This window comes from Lagopus muta, chromosome 24 (genome assembly GCF_023343835.1).
Source record: "Lagopus muta isolate bLagMut1 chromosome 24, bLagMut1 primary, whole genome shotgun sequence".
NCBI classification, from domain to species: Eukaryota; Metazoa; Chordata; class Aves; order Galliformes; family Phasianidae; genus Lagopus; species Lagopus muta.
The window spans coordinates 2,613,911-2,633,818 of record NC_064456.1 but is presented as its reverse complement, the minus strand read 5'-3'; the positions used below and the strand labels follow the sequence as shown (position 1 = coordinate 2,633,818).

At 50.1% G+C, this 19,908-nt stretch overlaps 2 protein-coding genes across 8 annotated transcripts in view; both read right to left on the bottom strand.

Annotated features, from left to right (window-relative positions):
- The window catches only part of CR1 (complement C3b/C4b receptor 1 (Knops blood group)), a 53,414-nt gene extending 47,826 nt beyond the window's left edge, over positions 1-5,588 (bottom strand). The window contains 8 exon segments of the mRNA XM_048926287.1: positions 36-224; positions 755-937; positions 1,382-1,594; positions 1,892-1,977; positions 2,660-2,759; positions 3,146-3,334; positions 3,768-3,912; positions 4,430-5,588. Coding sequence (XP_048782244.1) covers positions 36-224; positions 755-937; positions 1,382-1,594; positions 1,892-1,977; positions 2,660-2,759; positions 3,146-3,334; positions 3,768-3,864 — 1,057 coding nt within the window. The 5' untranslated portion in view covers positions 3,865-3,912; positions 4,430-5,588.
- A 302-nt stretch (positions 5,589-5,890) lies between these two features.
- PFKFB2 (6-phosphofructo-2-kinase/fructose-2,6-biphosphatase 2) lies at positions 5,891-19,821 on the bottom strand. Of its 7 annotated transcripts, none has more exons than XM_048926021.1 (16): positions 19,595-19,821; positions 18,992-19,117; positions 18,810-18,906; positions 18,191-18,257; positions 17,960-18,034; positions 17,787-17,843; positions 17,081-17,205; positions 16,567-16,774; positions 16,315-16,461; positions 15,808-15,912; positions 15,098-15,227; positions 14,329-14,391; positions 13,844-13,917; positions 12,484-12,616; positions 11,325-11,392; positions 5,891-8,775 (listed from the first exon to the last, which is right to left on the bottom strand). In XM_048926021.1, the coding sequence occupies exons 1-16, from the start codon at positions 19,671-19,673 to the stop codon at positions 8,695-8,697; spliced, it is 1,635 nt and encodes a 544-aa protein (XP_048781978.1). In that variant the 5' UTR covers positions 19,674-19,821; the 3' UTR covers positions 5,891-8,694. The 7 variants fall into 7 exon arrangements, with proteins under 7 accessions (XP_048781978.1, XP_048781974.1, XP_048781972.1 ...); XM_048926017.1 differs by having other exon boundaries at positions 5,892-8,775; positions 12,446-12,616; XM_048926015.1 differs by having other exon boundaries at positions 5,892-8,775; positions 11,370-11,392; positions 12,446-12,616.
- Between the last annotated feature and the right edge of the window lie 87 nt (positions 19,822-19,908).

Here is a 19,908-nt window from a genome sequence, read left to right as displayed (position 1 = left end):
ACAAGGATACTTAAGCTGAAGGAACGGGCACTTACTTTCACAGGGCGGTGGAGTTTCAGTCCATGTATAGTCTGGCAGACAACTGATGTTTTGCATCACCACTCCAGGGCTGAACTCATAGCCTGTTTGGCACTCATAAGTGATGACAGTCTCAATGGGAAATAAATTGCCTGCAAGTCTTGCTTTAACAGCATTCTGCACGTCAGGAGGGTCATCACAGCTGCCTAGGGGTGAAATCAACACTCTGTGACATTGCCAATGAGAAAGCAGTGGGGCACAGGACACAACATGAAAGGATCTGGGGGAAAACGTGGGCTCGTGTGATTCTTCCTGAGGTTCTCAGGCAATTGTCTGAGCTCAGTGCTACTGAGAGTGAATGCAATGGAAGTAAAATGAAATGCAGTACCTGTTATTACAACGTATGGTGATTTACACTGACTTGTGGCAATGACGTGCAATTTCTAACAAAGCAAATACTCTCTGCCCTAATCTACCAACGACCTTTTAAAGGTGTTGAGTATAGGGAGGTCAGTTTAGTCCCTCTGAGTTCTAGCAAGAAACTCATCAAGTTTGGGTCTTGGAACAAGACTTTAGCTAAGAGGCCCAAAGTCACAAAGTCCCATGCCTGCATCATCACCAGCAAGCTGCTGGGAAACAAAAGTGCAAGCCACCATGGTGCAAGAGGCAAAAACAACAGAATACAGCCCACCACCCCCACAGCCACGGCCTGGGTTGTGTCCCTGTGGGCACTCACTGCGCTGGCATTGCGGTAGTGGTGGATCCCAGCTGCCATCCTCCTGGCACATGGCTGTGTCACTGCCCAGCAGCACGTAACGGAATTCACAGTCAAAGATGACGGTGTCACCATAGGCGTACTCAGCTCTGTACCTGCTCTGCAGCCTGCCGTGCTCCACCTGGGGCTCCCTGCAGCTCACCACTGCGTGGGGGAAACAACAGAGCTCAGGTGATGAGTGATGGGTCAGTGGGGGATGATTAAAAGCATTGGAGCTGCTGGAGCAGTCAGGGTGAGTGGGGCACGGGCAGCCTGATCTGCTGTTGGCAACTGCTAACATAGGGGGGGCTGCAACTGGGGGGCCTTTAAAGCTCCCTCCTACCTAATGAATCCACGATTCTTGGAGCACACATTCATCAAACAGGATGAAAATGGGCATGGCAAGGTAGCAGCATTTTTCAAGTCTTTGTCCCACATTACATCTTTTTCTTATTAATTGGGTTTTTTTTCCCCACTTTATTAAGAATGAGAACAAAGGAAAGACAGCAGGTACCACAGCAAGCTTCTGAATCTTGGCAAGCCTCCTGTTTCTTCCATTCTCAGATGAATACCCCTTCTCAGATCCCCTATGGGCAGATTGCCACTCACCTTTGCACTCCGGGGCTGGCTTGTTCCAGACACCATTCACGTTGTCATTGGTTGTACAGAAAATAGAGGCATCCCCCACCATGGAGAACTGCTTCCTCCCCCTGCTGTCAGTGTGGCAGTGGTAGGTGACAGAAGCTCCGTAAGTGAAGAGCGCGACGTCACCTCCGTTGTGATCTCCATTCGCTATTTTTGGAGGGGGCAAACATGGAATTGCTAAAAAAAAAAAGTTGAAAAATTCATGTTAATTAAACGTGTGGTTTGAAGATGAGACACAAATGCCCCAGGTGCCAGAAATTAGAGGCAGGTCTCAGGGCAGCTCTGCCTCGCAACTGGGTGGTTTGGGGGCACATCCCTGTGACGTGCAGCTGCCTTACTGCCAGGGAATGCTTCCATGCATGGAAGGAAAACACCAAGAAAAGTGTTTTTAGAGATTTCCAACATGCAGTGAATGACCAAAAGCCTTCTCTATCTTCATCCATCCCCAGTCCCACTCAGCAGGGCTCTACTTACGTTCACAGATGGGAGGATTTCCATCCCAAGTAACATGTCCATTTTTAATCACACACCTAATCTGGGAATTTCCAACCAGTCTGTACCTGTGTGGAACAGAGTGGAGGGAATTATTTGTCAAGTGCAATTCAGGTTTTTTTGTTTAATTTCATTTAGAACAAACCACCTTTGGCTTCCTTGGAATTAAAGCCAATCAGGAATTTGCCCAACTTAACCAAACTAGTGGAATGGTTGATAGCAACTGCAGTGAAACTGTAATTGTGACAACCTGTTAATTATAGCTAACTATAATTAACTATAACTAACTATAACCATAAGCTCTGACTTCAGAAGTGAATTGTTTCCTTCAAAAATATATTGAAATATTGGGGATGGTTTAGCAGGGCCCTGAAGAGTGAACTGGAGCTTGGCAAGAACTAGGTGATCTTTAAGGCCCCTTCCAACCTATGGCATTCCACAATCCTGAGAACCATTTCAAAGCAGGAAAGGAAGAAAACTCCTTCTTCAAGCTTTCAAAGGCGAAGTTAAAAAGTACTTTGATTACAGTCTGCCATTACCTACACCAGCATAAGGTTTCTGATAGAACAGGCTTTAACCTAGAACAAAAGGACTTCAGAAAACCCACCAGGGAATATAAAGGCCTTTTAGCTTGTATCTGATTTGCAGAGTCAGAGCATTGGCTCTGTAGTCACTATTTCAAAGGAAATTGGGCTGGACATCCCCTCAGGGTCACAAGGACCTGCAGGACCCCAGGTACTCCCAGCTTACCCAGTGTCACAGCTGTAGTTTGCTGTGGACCCAAAGGTGAACTGCTGTACTTCCACAAGCCTGCCATTGGTTGGCTCTCCAGGGTAACTGCAGGGCTTTGCTGGGGGACAACAGGACCAGAGTTAGTTCTGCAGGTTCATGGAGAATCAGGAACACCCAGCAGGAGAGCAGAAGACCTGTCCAATACTGAGCAAGCAGATGGACAGCAGCTGTCTGGATTTCCCCTTCCACTCTAACTTGTGACGTGACCCGTGTTGCTGTCAAGACTAAAGGATTCTCCTACTGAAAGCCTGAAATACTGTTATTGAACTAAGTGCTCACAAGTACCTGAGAGAAAAATGCACTTCTGAGCACAGCCAGAGTCAGAGGTAAAGGGCAAGCAACATCCAGACAGATCCCACTGCCACCACCTCCCCACCACCAGAATGCTGCCCAACGAGCCAATGGATTCGCCCAAAATCAGAAGCCAACCCCAAATGTACTCACGTAAGCAGAAGTTGTTCGATCCTTTCCAGCTGTTCTTTTCACAGATGTAAGTGTTCCGGGCTCTGTAATTCCTCACGTAGCCTGGCCGACATCTGTATTCCACCACTTCAGAGGTGGAAAACGTCCTGTTGTGCAGGTAGTCCTCCTTCAGTTCTGCAAATGAGAACCGTGGCGGAGCACCGCAAGCACCTACCAACAGAAACACCATCAGGAAAACACTGGGCAAACTGCAAATCTGACAGTGGCTTGCTCTGAAAGTCCAGTCCATAAAACTCATTGAAGAGGGAAGCAAAGGGGAGGAAAGGGCAGACTGCAATGGGGATGAGCATCACTCCATGTATCACTCTTCACTCCTCACACCTCATCCAGCACTTTCTAAGGATGGTAACACATCCTAGACCAACAGCTTCCTTATCCTCAAGTAGCATACAAGTGAGTGCACCTTTGTTTCCTAGCATAATTTTACAGCCATTCTGCACAGAAAGCAAAAAGGCAAAGGAAGACGGTTGCGATCAGTTTCACAGGTCTCTTCAAACACAAAGGCAAAGAGGAAAATAGGATCAAGGCTTTGTGAACCTCAGGAAGCAGTTTCCCCTGCTCAGCTCACTTCATGTTTGCTTACCCTGGGTGTCCACCACCAGGGCAGCAGTGAGGAGCAGCACCAGGATGGCAGCACGGCCCCTTGGTCCCACTGACACCACAGCTGGCACCACCATCATCCTGACCACGTTGCAGATGTCACAGCATTCTTTTTCTAGGCCAAATATCTTAAAAAATAGTGGGGGAGGGAAAAAAAGCGTTGAGTTTACTCTTGGAGTCACCATGGCTGATTGCAGATTCTAAGCTGTTCCTGTAGGCTTTTCTTCACTGGTCTTTTCTTGGCACATTTGAGCTTGAGTTTGCATATTTGGCCGCTCTAAGGATCAGAGCACTGACTTGCAGCTCTCCAGGATCACCCCTTGTGAGCCCAAACCCTCCCAGGGTTACACACACTCCGAGTGCCCACCTGAAGCAATACAGCCCACCTTGGTGCTTTGCCTAGATGTGACTGATGAGAAATTGCTTACTGAAAGAAAGGAAAGCTAAGCACATCCTAATAAAAGTTACTCCTCCCTTTTTCCACTGCCCTAGCTGAGCTCTTCTTGCTGCTGATTCATTGTTCTGGCTTTCCTTCACTCCCTATTACAGCTCTTGGTTTAATTCAATTTATTTTACCTTTCCCTTAGTTCAATCGAGCTGCAAGAACACCCCAAAATCCCACTCCTGGAGCTCAGCTCACCTTACCTGGGCGCTGCAGGCAGCGATGGGTGCATCCAAAGGCACTGACACAGCCCTGCTGTGCTGAAGGAGGGGTTCTGATCCACCCACACGCTCAGAAATGGCTGCACATAGCCAGCTGCATGCTCTGCAGGGACCAGACCCGTGCCAGTTTGCCTATCAATGATTAACTCCTCCTAGCAAGAAAGAAGATGTTTACCCAACCTACGAAAATAACGCTAGGAAATTGAATGCGACCCAAGCAGATGTTGAAATTGTTTGCTTTGTGTGCAAAGCTGCCAGTCGAAACAGTTTGGGGTGCAGGCATCCAGAGCTGGTCCCTGCACAATGCCCATGTGTGTCCTCAAGATGATGGCATCCCTCAGGGCACTGCAGTTCTTACCTGAAAGCTTTATGGCAATGCCCACAGGGTTTCCTCACTCAGCTCAGCAGCACTCTGGGCTCAGCCCCTCCACTGATGCTGCACACAATTCCTACTGTTTTCCAACAACAGCATTGGCAGAGGCCACAACCATTTGCTCCTTTTGCACTTTGTGCATTTTCACTTCAGCTTCAATTGCTATCACAAATTCAACAGTGCCCTTTTCGCCCCGGGTTGCATTTCTCATGGCTGGTTCTGCCAGAGCAAAGATTTCTTTTGGCAAAAACAAAAACAAACAAACAAAAAAAACCCCACAAAAACCCAACCATGTCGCATCCTCAGTCCCAGAGGGAAATATTACCTTCCCCAAGCCTGCCTGAGCCCCAGCCAAAATGCAAAAGAGCAGATTTGGTTCTCTAAACCACAGCAAGCTGGGCCTTGTTCAGTCACTCCCAGCAGGCAGTGACCTCTGCTGACTATTTACAAGAAACCCAGTTAATCCCAAACCCAAACATGGGCTCTCCTGGTTTATTCTCTCCAGCTGACACAGGACAAGCCCACCTGTGTGTGCTGAAGGCATTGGGACACAGCTGCACCCACAGGGCCATGCAGTGCCTCTCATCTGTCCCAACCTCACAGCTGGGTAAGCAGAAAGAAAAGGGTATTCCTTCATGTCATCCAGGGTGTCACTGCAAGATAGAAGTGGGACTGCAAGAGAATGAATGCTATTAATGTCATCAGAAAGAAAAGTGCATGCACAGCTGCCACAGGTAGAGCTTCCCTCTAAACCACGTGCAAATCCAGATCTCTGCTCTTGGAGAAGAGCAGAAGGAAGAACTGGAGTTATCCAACATCTCAATCAGCACAGGGATCTCCAAAGTGATTTCACCCATTGCTCTTCTAGATGTTTTTTCTAGAAAAAGAGATTTGCTCTTAACATAACACCTCAAGAAATCTGAAAATGTGAATTCTGCTTCCTCCAACATCATCACTTTCAACATGGATTACTTAGGGAAGAGGATGGCACCCACCTCTCCTGCTCCCAAGCCCTCTGCCCCAAGCTCACCTTCACCCCCAGTGCTTCCCATGCACTCCCTGAGCTCAGCATCACCCGCTGTGTGCTGGTTTGGTGATGCAGTTACAGCAAACAGTCACAGAAAGGGAGAGGAAACAAGATTTTATTTTTAAAACCTCTGTATTGTAAATAAATGCTCAAGGGATAATTGTGCGTAAGTGCAAAGAGTACACAACACAACAACTCTGCATACATTGCTTTTTTCTTTAAAACCTAGAAAAAAAGACCATTAGAAAGCAGTAACACAGCAGAACTCTGTGAAACACAAAACATCTCCCCCCCCACGCACAGCACAAGGATGCAGTTTGCAAGCAGCACACAGTAATGCAGAGCAGCACCCTGAGACCAGCACAGAGCACCTCTGACATCAAAAGCGGATGGAAATAGAAATCAGGGAGATACAGGAGTAAGATCTGGTGCTGGTGCAATGCTCATGAAGCAGGCAAGCCCACCGCTGGACATTCAGCCCATGGTGAGCTATTGGAGTGTTTGAACACAGCCCAACACCACAGCTCTGTATGACCAGCAGTGCAAACCCCCGTTAAGCCTAAATTCAGGTAAATTGTGCAACCCTTATTTATCCTGAGCTGTTTGCATGAGCGGTGCCAGGGCAGTCAGGTGGTTTCAAGGAAGTGCCTGGCACCCAGCACAGGCAGAGGCTCACCTGGGACCTGCAGCACCCACGCTGTCACCTACCATTCACCTGCACTGGGAATTTGCCACTGCTCTGCCTTACAGACAACAGGTATTAAGTTAAGATGCAGTAGGAGAAGCTGTGCTTTGGCTTAAAGCGCTGAGGGACGGTCTGGCTGCTGCAGATGGCTCTGTCCCAGCACCAGCATGCAGCTGCTGCAGCATCGCTTGGGGAGCACAGCAACCCACAGCCAGCCACCACTGCAGAGCAGACATTAAGCAGCAATTAAAAACTGATGACTACCGACACTCATCAGCTACATTCATGAATTCTGGCAGGAAAAAAATGGCTGTGCCTCTTTACAGCCATTAGCTCCTTAACGATACACATACACCTAACCCCTCACCACCAGTTATTACACCACATTGTGCGTGAACAGCTCACAGTAGGCATCTGCTGGTGGTTCTGATGCTGCAGGTTTGCAGCCAGCCCACCCCAGCATGTTTGGAGGATCACTGCTGTGCTATGCAGCCTATAGAACTCTTCCTTCAACTTTTTGTTTCTCCTTTCCTTTCTCCTCCCAGCCCTGGCTTATTTCTAACAAGGACAACTGCTCAGTGGGAACAGCCTAAGGAGTAAAACCAATAAAACTCTGGTTTTTTACCCCCTGAATTTCATCCCTCTGGAACATAACAGCTTAAGATCAACATAAAACTTCTGCAGAATGTACATCCTAAAGCATTTGGGGCTTCTGCTGTGGCCTCTCATCTCAGCTTGAGAGAATAAAAGCTGTGGGAGTGTTTACAACACAAATCCCCAGATAAGCTCAGCCCACTGAGCACAGGCAGAGTGTGTGGGGCTCAGGTATCTGCGGATGGGCACTGATTTACACAATTCACACACACAGCCTGAGTCCCATGATCACAGATGTTGGAGTCGTTGGACGGAGCAGGTCTGTAACAGCATCCTGCTCAACCCCAAATGCCCATTTCTTCACCTAATCACAGGGCTGCAAACCTGACAGTTTTGCCCTAATTTCAAGGGAGACATTAGGAGTGAGAGAAAATGGAGTTTGGCAAATAACTCGTAAGAGAAAAGTGAAAACTCGGAGTGTCATCACCCCACCTCTTGGCAGGGCAACCCAATAACAGGCAGCCAGCACTGAAGGAGTGCACCACCTGTGCCCTAAATACTTCAACAGCTTCAGCTCCACAAAAGGCAGCATTACATCAGCAACATTCACAGCTTACTCACATGTGAGTACAGAAATGTGCTGTGGGTCTGAAAATTGGTACAAGAGATGAGTAAAAAACCATCACACAGCACACACACACGTGGCCCCACTGCTGCTCCTCACCTCTCACCCACAGCCCGGGCCCTTCACTACCTTCTGACAACAAAAACATCTCAAAATGGGTATAGCAATAGGAAATGTTCTGCAGAATTAGCATGACTAAGCTTTGGTCAATGAATCCACGATTCTCTGATGCACGTATGAGTGCAAAACATCCAAGCTGATCATGAGAGGTTTTGGCTAAAGTAAAGGGAACAGGACAGTAAGCATGGAATGCAGGAAGAAAACAGTGCTGTGCAATGCAGAGTGAGGAATTTTTGCTGCAAGAGAAAAGCATCCACAAAGCCCAGGAGAAAAGAGAACAGGGTGAGGCATGCAGTGGACAACCAAAGCAGGGTTTGAGCCCAAAAGCAGCTTGGCTGTTCCCAGATGGCAATGGGCAAATCCATGTCCTTGTCCCCTGCAGTGGGTCATCTTGTAGGACTGAACAATCCTGTAAGTGCCTTTTGCCACAGCACATGCAAAACCCTTCCCAAAGCAAAGCAAGAGGCTCAGGTCTGGGGGGATTCAAAGCAACAGCCATGGAAGCCAAGCGATACCTGGAGTGCTTCTGCTTGTTAAATTGCACTGAGTAACTGGGTTTGAGCTCAGAGATGATAAAGATTGAATAAAACCTGGAAACTGGGTCTGATGAGAACATCTTCCAAAGAAACGTTGCTTCAGCAAGCAGGGAGAGGCCCAGAGGCCTCAAAGCATGGGGACAAGCTCACTCACATGTCCTGCTGCTCACACACACAAGCACACACACGTTAAAAGCAGCTGAAAAAATCTTCTCAGGAAGTTTTCTGCAGTGCCATGGCAGACACTGAGTGCTCACAAGGACAGGATGGCTGCAGGAAGGCACTGCTCACTGCGCTCCCAGCTGGCACCGTGTCCCATCAGGCTCCTGCTGTCCATTGCAGCCCTCCACCTCTAGGCCAGCCAGCCTCTGTGGAGAGAAAGGCACAGGTTGGAACACGGCTCAACCCACGGGTGCTAAACCAAAGGACACCACAGAAGATGCTTCACAGCACAGAATCCAACCAGCTCCGCGCAGTGGATCTACCTGGCTGCATCCACCCAAGGATCTGCTAATGAACTTGTTCCTGAGCAGATAATTTCTTCCTGCTTTGCCATTCAGCCTCCTGCAGAGCTCTCCCAGCTGCCCCAAGCCTGGGCATGCAACCTTCACTGAGCACCATGCAAGAATGAGGCTGATTGCTACTCAGGGTCACTCTGTTTTATTCCTCTCCACAGGAAATTACACTTCCAGACAAATGTTAGAAAAGTTACAGTAATAAATTCTCCTATCAGCCACAATGAACACTTCTGGTTCTGATAAAACACCTTCCAGTGTCTCACCAAGGGCCACAGAAGGAACACATCAGTACAAGTGAATGCTGCATTCACTAAAACCTGACAGACACGATGCCCTGCAGCAGCTGCTGCTCATTCCACATCCCAGAGCACAGACATTGGTCCCAGAGACCTGAGCTGCAATGCACAGCAGTGCTTTGGACACTGCAAAGGGGTGTGCAATCAATGCACACCATTTGTCTTGTTACCTCCTTACCCAGCCATCACTGTTCTGCACTAAAACAGCAGGCACAGCTCTCAAGCCAATTTGCTGACAATTAGCAGCAGGCATCAACATTTCTGTCCAACATTCAGGAAACTCAGACCCTACGTTCTTTCCACTTGTGATAAGAAAAATATAATATCTGAACAGCTTTCCCAGCAGTGACACTTAATAAGTAACCATCAGTTAACTCACAATAGCTGCTCACATGCTGTTTTCTCAAGCAAAGCACCACTATTAAGAGAGGGTTTGCGGAGGAATGAAGGAAGTTGGACCAAACTCCCTTCCTGGATGCCCCTGAGGAATTATTATTATTATTATTTTAAACAAAAGGGAAAGCAAACACTTGAAGCATAATGTTAGAAGGGTAATTTTTCATAGCTGGCATATGCATTCGTTTTCTAAACACAGCCCCTTGCAGTTCAGAGAACAAAGGCAAAGCTGGAGGACCGAAGCTGTGGATGTTATGAAATGATGCACTGCAAGCTCCCCCAGCCCAGTTTCTTTCTGCTTTTCCCCTCTTCTTCACCATTAAGGACCCTGAAAGCTGGGATGTAGGCAACTTTGGGTGAAACACTGCAGTGTTTGCATTGCAGAGGCTGGGCAGCTCCCAAGAAGGCCATGGTTGCATTCAACACCACTCAAGGCTGTGTGTGCTTCTGCAGCTTTGGCAGGGTAGAATTGCTTTACCAGTAAAACCTCTCCGCAGCAAGTTAAAAACAGGAGATGTAAATTTAAAGATCAGTCCTGTGTCTTTTTATCCCAGGAAATGTGTATACATTGAGGCTCTACAGGATGACAGGGAGTCTCATGGAAAAAACAAACAACTGGAAGAGCTTCACTTCAAGGACAAAGTGCAAAATCTGACTTTTGGCCAAGTCAAAAGCTGCTCATGCCAGTAGGAGTAATGAGATCAGGAGGAAACTCATCTCCCCCCACAACAGCAGAAGCTGGAGGTGAGGCACAACCTCCCCAACCGAACCTTCATCTGCCCTCCATCCATCAGGAAATGGAACCAGCAACCATTCCCCTCTCTTTCCACTAAATCAAGCTCTCTGCATTTGAAGCCAAAGCACCAGCAGCAAGAGGATGGGCCCGCAGGTCAAAGGCAGTCCCATATCCCAGGGTCCAGCATTCTGCAGTGCAGATACAACACCCAAAGCTTTCCAGAATGCTCCCAAAGATGGGTAAAAGCAGACTGGATCTTGTGGTCGTCCCACATGCATGGGGATGGGCTGTGCAGGGAAGCACACCAAGAGCTATCCCATACAGTCAGGTCCCAAACATGAATTGCAACCAGCTTCTACAGGACAAAAACAACAGTGCACGAGCTGGATGAGGTGAAGCATCTGCTAAGCCAAGCAAGGGGTCACCCCAGGGTCTGCCACAGCTGCTGCAGCAACAGCACAGCAGGGAGAGCCCAAGGTCTCCTGGATGACACTGGCTGCTGGCTCCGTAGAAAGGGGTATATAGACAAGAAAACACTCTTTCTGTGCAGTGGGTGAAAGCTAGCCCTGCCCTGCTCACCCCAAGGATGCCCCCAGGGGGACATGATAGAGGAGGCAGCAGCAATCCTACCAGCACAGCAAGGCTCACTCACAGAGCTGCTTCCCAAACATCCTCCCCAATGCAGCTCCGAACCCCTCCTCTCCCTGTTGCTCCATCCATGCAGCTCACCCCAAGCCACAGGAGAACACCACTGGTACCACCTCCTGCAGTGCCCTGTGATGGACAGCAGCACCTTAAGGGTGACAGCACAGAAGGGCTGTGGATGGAACTTCAGCCCTGCTAGCACTCTGCACCCATCAAGGTCCCCTTAGTGACTAATTACTGCACAGCAAGACCTCCTTCTGCTCAGTGCATTTGTCTTTTCCCAAAGTAGCTTCCATGCAACTTCAGCCAAGAGAAGTCCTACTTACTAAAGCACAACAGAACGCACACAAGCTGCTCTCAGCGGTACTCACAGGCAAGCATTTCCCACTTGAGGCTGCAAAGGAAAAAGAAACAGCATAGGAGAGCTCAAAGTGCACTTTAAAGGTAGTTTACAAGCAACAGTAACAGCAGTGAAGGAAGTGAGGAAAGAAGGGAAGCAATCCAAGGGGTTCAGGGTAGGGAGATCACTGCAGGCTTGCACCTGAGCTGCAGCAGCTCACTGAGTGGCTCCATTCAGGGCAGAGCTCCAGGACAGCACTCACCATCCCTGCCCAGGAGCTCAGTGGCTCCTGAGCTTCAAAGTTTTTGATGCTACAGCATCACAACTACAAGCAGCACAACTGCAAACAGCTTGAAAAATATCAAGCTGTGAGATGTCTGAGATTAAAGCTGTTAATTGTTATCTGAAAATGAAGCCCCCTATAGCAGAGCCACAGTTTTACTGAGATGTCTCACACTGCACCAAGGGGAACAAAATGCACAACAACCCCAACCAGGAGCCCCCAACCTCCCCCCTCCACCTCACGTGATGGGACACAGCAAAGAGAACCAATTTTCAACCTGCAAAGAAGCAAGTGGGGTTTCACATACCACCCTGATGGGGATCTATGTGATTTCAAACCAAAAGAAGTGCGAGGTGGCAAAAAACCAAGCAGCACCCAAACACCAGGAGCCCAACCTTTGCTCAACCAGCTGCTGGTGGGATCCATAGGAACATACATAGGCACTGAGCACTGGGATTTCCCCAACTGCTCTACAGCTAGAGCAGCACTTGGCTGCACCAACACATTTGAACAGAGATGATATTTGTAACTCTTTCCAATCAAGCTTTTGTTGGAAAGCACGGCCCAGAACGAACCACCCAATGGTTCATTGGGTGGATGGAACAATGGAAGCTTGCCTGCACGGGACAGGGTTCTATAAACCTCTGGCACCACAATTCTAGCTTCATGGAGAGATTTTCATGCATTGCCTTGTTTATTTTAAGAGTGCCCAATGCAGAATGATTCCCAGTGGCGTTTGGGTATTTGGGGGTACTTCTGCCGGGACTACAGCCATGGTTGGGTGACATGGGTGGCACGGGAGGGGAAGCAGAGCAAGGCACCACCTGGACAGTGGCTTGCAGCCGGGGTTGAGCAGCTGCACCTCGAACCTGCAGGTCAGTGGGGCCGCTCCCAACGCTGTGGTGCCGCGGGCGCTGCTCCGTGGCCGTGCTGGCCAGCGGCGTCAGGCTGCTCCTCCTCATCCTGCCTGGGCTCTGGATCATGGGAAGGCAGCTCTGGTTGCAGGTGGAGGACATCACAAGGAAGGGAAAAGGGGAAGGAGATGTTACAACTGCAGTGCATCCCCGAGAGCCTCTGGCCACGAGCAGACCCGCGGTGGTGGATGTCCTACGTTTGCTTTGCTTGCAGATTTACTTCCTTCTGGGTTCGGAGTTAGTTTGTGTTGGGTTGTTTTGTTTTGGTTTTTGTTTGTTTGTTTTTTGCTTACTGATTTTTACAATTGATTCAGGAAAAAGAAAATAAATAGAAAAACTTCCCTTATTTGTATTTCTGCTCTCAAAGTAGTTTGTTCTCAAGGAAGCAGAGCAGGAGCATCCTCCAACTCCTCCAAGCAGCACCAATGATTTCAGCACAGGAATCACACGAGCAGCAAAGCAACAAGTCTGAGACAATGGCAGATAACCCTTCTCCTTTGGAGCTCTTTCTAGAACCTCCTCCAATGCCATGGGGTGGCTAAAAGCCTCCATGCACCACTGGAGCTGAAGATGTGCTCAGTTCAGATCAGCTCCCCTGCAACCTAATGCAGTGGTAGGTTTTGTGGTGCTTAACTGGGGAGTCTTACTGAACCAGCTGTTCGGTGGCATTCCCCAACACCTGCAGGCACTCTACAAAACAAAAGCATGCCTGCACAAGTGAGCACAAAAACAGTGGAAACTTCCACAGAATGCTTGCAAAACATTGGTGAGATCCACAAAGACAAGGGCAAGGGCAGAGAGCCACCAACCAGCACACTACAAACATCCTCACCTCAAAGGAAGGGATGAGCCCCATGCTTCCCTCCCACAGCACAGCAGCAGCCTGTCCTGGGGCTGCTGACCCCACAATGCACCCCAGGGTGCAGCCTTACAGTGCCTATGGCTCTGCAATGGGCTGAGAGCTCAGGAAGGCAGCAGGAACTCCCTAACTACTTTGTGTTAATAGCACTAATTCCAAGCAGACACACCAAACAAGCCTTAACAACAAGACATAGCATTTAAAGATGTACATCCTAACCCAAATGGCTTCAGTTTGCCCACTTCTGCCCCTGTTCCAAATATCTCCCACTGTCTTGGGAAGCACATACAACTCTACATGCAATGAGTTCTGCTTCTGAAGCAGCCTTGCTGGCACTGAAAGCAACCAGGCACTTATAGCAGGGAGAGTTTCAATTGACTTATGTCCACAGAAGGCAAATGTTGAGCAATCACATGAACCACGAGGCAGAACAAGGCAGCTCAACTTACTGAGTTCAGGGAAGGTTTGTCCCGGTGGGTGTTCACTGCTTCCACGTTCAGGCTGATCGTCTCCACTTTACAACCTTGCTCAAACAGAACGGGGAGTTTATTGGAGGAAGTGCAATTTATTTCCTAACCCATGTAGAATAAAATCCTATTATAAGTGCATGCCAAGTGAGCAGAAGGTTGTTACTTGTTTCAGAACTAAAACAAAAAATCTCAATGAACTGTTCATCTGCATGGAGAATTCACACTTCAGTTACTTTCTGGCTTTGACCCTCACTGTGAGAGCTCAGAGCCTCATCCCCTGACCTCGAGTGTCTCCAGGGATGGGGACATCCACCCCACTTACTGTGAAATGCTTTGTCCTTGTATCCAATCTACACCTCCACCACACACCATCCCACTGCTCCCACCACCATCACCAAAAGCACTGACAGCAACAACTGCTGTTCCACACACAGCTGCACCCACCACCCAAAGGAGCCACGTACCGTAGGCGACCGGGGTGAGCTTGAGGATGGCATGCAGGGGGCAGCGCAGGTAGGGCAGCTCATCTGCAGGAGAGGCAGCAGCATCAGCTTTACCTTCACGAGCAAAGGTTCCACCACAGCCCCCCAGCGGCGCTCAGGGGAAACCCAACCCAAAGCACAGGGAGAACTACAGCAGCTCAGCACTGCTCAGCATCACACTGCCCCAGCAGCATGCCCCAGCTTCCAGGGGCCTGGTGTTTTCTCTTTAAGTGACCTCAAACAGTGCTCTTCCCACAACAGATAGCTCTGTGCTGATCAGTGAGCAGTGCTGCTTGCAAAGTGAGGAGGAGCCAATTCCCATCACAGAGCACCTTGCACATAGTGTCTCACATGTGTCCTGCAGAGCATCGTTGTGCCACGGAGCACTGCCCTCACTGCTCTACCAGAGCACAGTTTCCTTAAATCAAAAAAAAAACCCAAATCCCATAGAGATGCTCCTGGTTGAAGCACTTCTGGAAACGAGGGCTGAGCAGAAAGGCAGCAGGGCAGGCACTGAGCAGACAGCGCTCTGCCCTCACGGGGCACATCCTGCAAAGCTCTGCTGAAATGCAATGGTTAAACCATTTCAGAAATGGGTGTTTTGTGTTTTTTGGGGTTTTTTTTCTTTTTTAAAGCAGTTCCTCCATTGTCAAGAAAAATCAAAACAGCAATTACCAGACACCCACCCAAAAACCCCGAAAAAGAGCAAAAATAGAAGCCAGCCCCCACCAGCATGCATTTATTTTTGTACCTGCACTCTTATCCAGAAAGTAAGCCAGGAGGCACCTCATCACTGCCTGGTGGGAGATGACAAGGACGTTGCCCTGCCGCTCCAGCTCCATAATTACGGGCTCCAGACGCTGAACCAAGTCCTGGTAGGACTGCAAAACAAAACAGGAATTTTTGCAAGGGGTTTTTTTTGTAAACAGACTTGGAGCAGAAGTAGCAATTAACGCAGCTTCACCTTCAGGAAAGTATCGGTTAAAGCATCAAACTGCAGAAGTGATGGAGTAAATAGAGGGGAAAATAAGGAAACAGCTCTGGGTGAAATTGGATGGCAGCAACCCTCAGATTACAGGAAGTTCAGGTTAGTGATAACTCTTAGCAAGTGCAGTTTGAAAAGAAAATAAACCACTAAATTACACATTTAAATATGGCTGTAAAGTAAAACCAGAAGTGACTCCATCCCCACCCACAGCCATTTCTCTCTCCCAGGGTGATTTTCCATAGGGACAACTCAGCTTCAGCCAACTGAGAGCAGCACAATGAACCTGCTTCACACACTGCTGGAACAGCAAGCAGTGCTCCTTTCCTCTAAGAGAGCTGGGTTCACTAGGGCTTTTGATTTCTCATGGAAATACTGGGGACAGAGAGCTGAAACCAAGCAACGCCCCTCCATTTCACTCATCACACATTGCCCAATGCATGCTGCAGCACTCTGCTTCTCTTAAGTGCTCTCACCTCTCCTCCAGGATAGCGATAGAGGTATTTCTCCTGATCCCTCAAGGCAAACTCATCAGGGTATTTGGCTTCGATCTCTGCATATGTCATCTCTTCACACACCCCCTGCAGGAAGCACAACTCCGTGCAGCATCACTTCAGGAGGTGTACAGCAATTCAGTACACAAATACGAGCACAACACCAGCATTTCTTTTGCCCTCAAAAACAGAGTGAGAGTGCCAACCTTCGCCCAGCAGCAAGGCACTGCATACACCCTACGAGCGCGTGGGATGCTCAATGTCACTCCTCCCAACACCAGCTGGAGTGCAAGGTCTGCTGCTGTGCAAAGCTCTAACCGTTCCAGGTGCTTTCAGCCCTAGTGAGAGACCCCAAACCTCCTGATGGGGTGGAGGGCGCTATGCACAGCCATGGCTGGAAAACTTGAGCGATGGTCAGGAAACACTTTTATGCCCAATTTAATTATTTTCCACCTAGAAAAGCAGAAGGCTTCACCGTGCCCCACTCACAGCATCAATCTCATTGAGGATCTTCCACTGCTCATAGGTGACCCCCAGTGACTCAGCTGTCTGGATGGTGCGCTTCAGCTGGCTGGTCCACACCTTCAGCTCCACAATCTCCTGCTCCTCAATGAACTTCTTCAGCGCCTGTGCAAACTGAGAGAGGGCAGAGGAGCTCAGGAGCTGCACAGGGCAGCTGCCCCCCTCCCCCCACACACATCTCCTTTGCAGTGCAGCCATCTGGGTGCTGCAGACCCTCACCTGCTTGCCACGTGGTGACAGCCCAGAGTCCCCTCCAATCTTGCCAAGGAGGTTGTACTCGCTCTCGCCGTGCCGGCAGAGGTAGATGGTGCGTGGCTGCACATGGATGTTCATTAGGTAATAGACGATTTTGCTCTGGATGTAATCTTGGACTCTGTTCACTAGGAACCGCTGTCCCACATTGATCACTTTAATGAAGGAAAGATCTCTGGAGTCAACATAAAATAAGAACACCCACACGCCGGGTTTGACAACTGACACACGTGCAGGCGTCCCCCAGCTCTTTGCCCTGAGTTAAAGGCATCAGCGCCACTGCGGGGACACAGGACACACCGTGCTTGCACAGGGAGCATCACATTCAAATCCACTGCAACCCGAGGGCATCGCCTTCGCACGAGCAAATCTCAGCTTCGGGAGTGCTTCAGCACAAGCATTGCAAGTCTTTGGGCACAGAACACAAAGCAGCAAAGCAAAGCAGCTCAGGGACAGAGCACAGCCCGGGCTTGCTGCTTACTTGTCGTACTCATCAGGATCAAGGGGTTGGTACGTGACCTTGTAGCACTCGATTCTCTTCAGGAAGTCATCCATCACATTCTCCCTGTTTCTTTCGGGGTAATCAGGGCTGGAGACTTTCACCTCCTGTCGAGCAGAAAGAGGCACGTGGGGAAAGCTGAGCAAACATGACAGGGAGCAAAAGCAGCACTGAACATCATCATCTTTCCCTTCTGAAACTAGTCAGCATTGTTTAGTGCTGCCCGGTGGAAAAACCTGCTCCTGGCAATGCAACAAAAGGCAATGGGGAGGCACACTGCAGTGCTTGGCCCCGGTGCAGACACAGCTGCCTGTCATCCCATGTTCAAGGTCAAACACTGTCCGGCTTCAGCTCACATCCAACTTCAACAACTGCACCTTCAGCTTTTACAGCCCATAAATCTTCAATAGTATTCACAAGCTGAGATGTAAGAGCACTATGGGGAAGCCTCCTTCAGCCCCCAGCCCTCCTTGCAGGAGCAGCAAGGTGACACACGGAGCTTCAGCCCCCAGCTGGCACCTGCAGCAGAGGGAATGCCTGCAACCATCAGCAGCCATCTGAGCGGGATCCCGACCACCCCGCACTGTGCACATCATCCATAATGCCAACAACCCAGCAGCAGTGCTGTGAGCAGAGCTGGTGACCTTGCACAGCATGCAGCTCCGTGGCACAGAGCCTGGCAACGTACCAGGATGTTGGCAGCAATGACCTCCGGATCATCGCACACAGATTCCACAAAGAACACCTGTGAAGGAGGCAGTGAAACATGTTTTAGAGGACCAAGAGCTCTGGTTTAAATCACAAGTCAAAAACAACTCCAGCACTGTGATCACAATCACAAATTAAATACAGCAGCGCTACCTTGAAAGCATTTTCTTTAGCAAAATTTAAGATCAGGTCCCGTCTTTCCCGAGTTGTGTTGGTTGCATCGAACACCTATCAGAAAATAAGTGGCAATGAGAAAGTTTATCTGCAGCTTCTAAAACAGCCCCAAATGATTAGGAGTTACATTGGGTTCCCGAATGCCCTGGGCAGCTTTGAACAACCCAGATACGAAGCCCCCATGGTGTGTTTGGCTGGGAAGAGACTTACAGCTATCTGCCCACACTCCTCCAGGAGGTACGCCTTCACGTCCTGTAGGGCCACCAAGGCACATCGTCTGCAGGAGAGAAATGCAGTGTCAGAGCAGGTGCAAGGCATTCAGATTGGAGGTCCTCTGAGCCTCTGAGATTGGGAAAAATTCAGCTGGCTGTTCTCTCCTCAGATGGAAAGAAGCGAGGCTGGGTGCCTCAATTCCTGGGGGCTCTACAGAGCTCAACTCTGTTTAAATCCCCATTTTCCCATGTTCCCATCCCTGCCCTTGGGATGCCCCAGTTGCTGCCTCTACCAGTTGAGGCTCCATGCAGATCCCCAGCCCCACTGCCCTCAAAAAGACATGTCTGAGGGCAAAAATCCACACCTGGGAACAGCACCCAAGGTACCCCCTACACTCCCTGCTCCCCTGGGTGCTCCAAGCCCCTCCTTTCCATCTATTTCTCCTGATGCCAATAACATTCCCACGCATCCAGAGATCCTGCCAATGGATCTGCGCACCACACCACCTCCTTCCGTGCCATTCAATGTTATTTTGTGCTACAGAAACACACGGGCTGCCAACCCCAAGCCTAAGCAGACCGCAGGCCATCTGCGCGGCCCCGTGACGCCAACTCACTTGCGGATCTCCATCGCTTCTTTGTTATCGTGCCTGAAGAAGTCATAGGATTTGTAGGACTTGACAGCTTCCCGGCGATACACCCCTAAATTGAACACTTGGGACACAAAATAACGCCGTGCTGACATGGGTGCCCACCGACACCCTCCCACCTGTGGGCAGGGGGCCGTGGGGGCACACACCTCGGGTGGGCACCCCGATCCAGTTGAGGTAACGTGTCAGCTTCTTGGAGACGTAGGTCTTGCCGCGCGCTGGCAGCCCGATCATCACGATGAGGGTGGGCGAGTTGGTCATGTAGGATGCCCACGCTGCAGGAAAACGTTAGCGTGGAGCCCAGCGGACAGACAGAGCCGGCCGTCCTGCAGCTGGCTGCGACTCCTAATGAGTGCTGCAAGCAGTGTTAGCTAATGAAAGTGATTAGCAGCGGTGCACCTGCTGCAGCTAATGGGGCTAACGCGGTTCTCGGCGGGACAAATATTTACCCAGGAGACACGGGCTGCCAAGGGCAGAAGAAAAATGGCTTGAGGATGGAAGAAAACATGGGTTTAAGCAGACGGTCACGGAAAACAGGAGGTCAGGAGGCAGCAGGGCTGCAGCGAGGCTGAGCTGAGGCTGTCAGCAGCACGAAGGGCACCGGCACAGCGGGGCTTCGCCGCGCGCACTCAAACCCACGCGTGCCGTGGGAACCGCGCGTTTTGTTAAGCGAATCTGACAACCGCTTTTTTTTTTTTTTCCTCTTTCCTCCGCGAAAAGCGCTCCGTGTGCGGTTCCGCCCCGGTACTCACAGCACTTCTTCTCCCCGCCGCGCTGGGCCCCGGTTCTGCCCCGCGGCGCGCTGCCGCCGTGCCGGTACGCCGCCGCCATGGCTCCGCGCCGCCGCGCTGCATGCAAATGAGATGTAAATCGCTCCCCGGCAAGCGGGCGGGAGAACGGCGCTACGCCACAACCCCAAGCGCGCCCTGCATGCAAATGAGATCGACACCGGCCGCGGCGCGCGCCGCCCGCTCTGGCAACACCGCGATTGGCCGCGGCCCAGCGGCCAATGAAACAGCGCGGAAAAAGATCTCGCGAGAACCAGCGGGCGCTGGGCCGGGGCGGA

Bases quoted from the DNA above. Each gene is read 5' to 3' on its own strand.
- PFKFB2 (XM_048926021.1), bottom strand. From the start codon at position 19,673: ATGGCGGCGGCGTACCGGCACGGCGGCAGCGCGCCGCGGGGCAGAACC. The intron at 18,907-18,991 runs GTGTGTGCCCCC...TTGTGTCCCAAG, and splicing joins GATCGGGGTGCCCACCCGAG to TGTTCAATTTAGGGGTGTAT. The intron at 11,393-12,483 runs GTGCAGCTGCTC...TTTCCTTTGCAG, and splicing joins CACTGACCTGCAGGTTCGAG to CCTCAAGTGGGAAATGCTTG.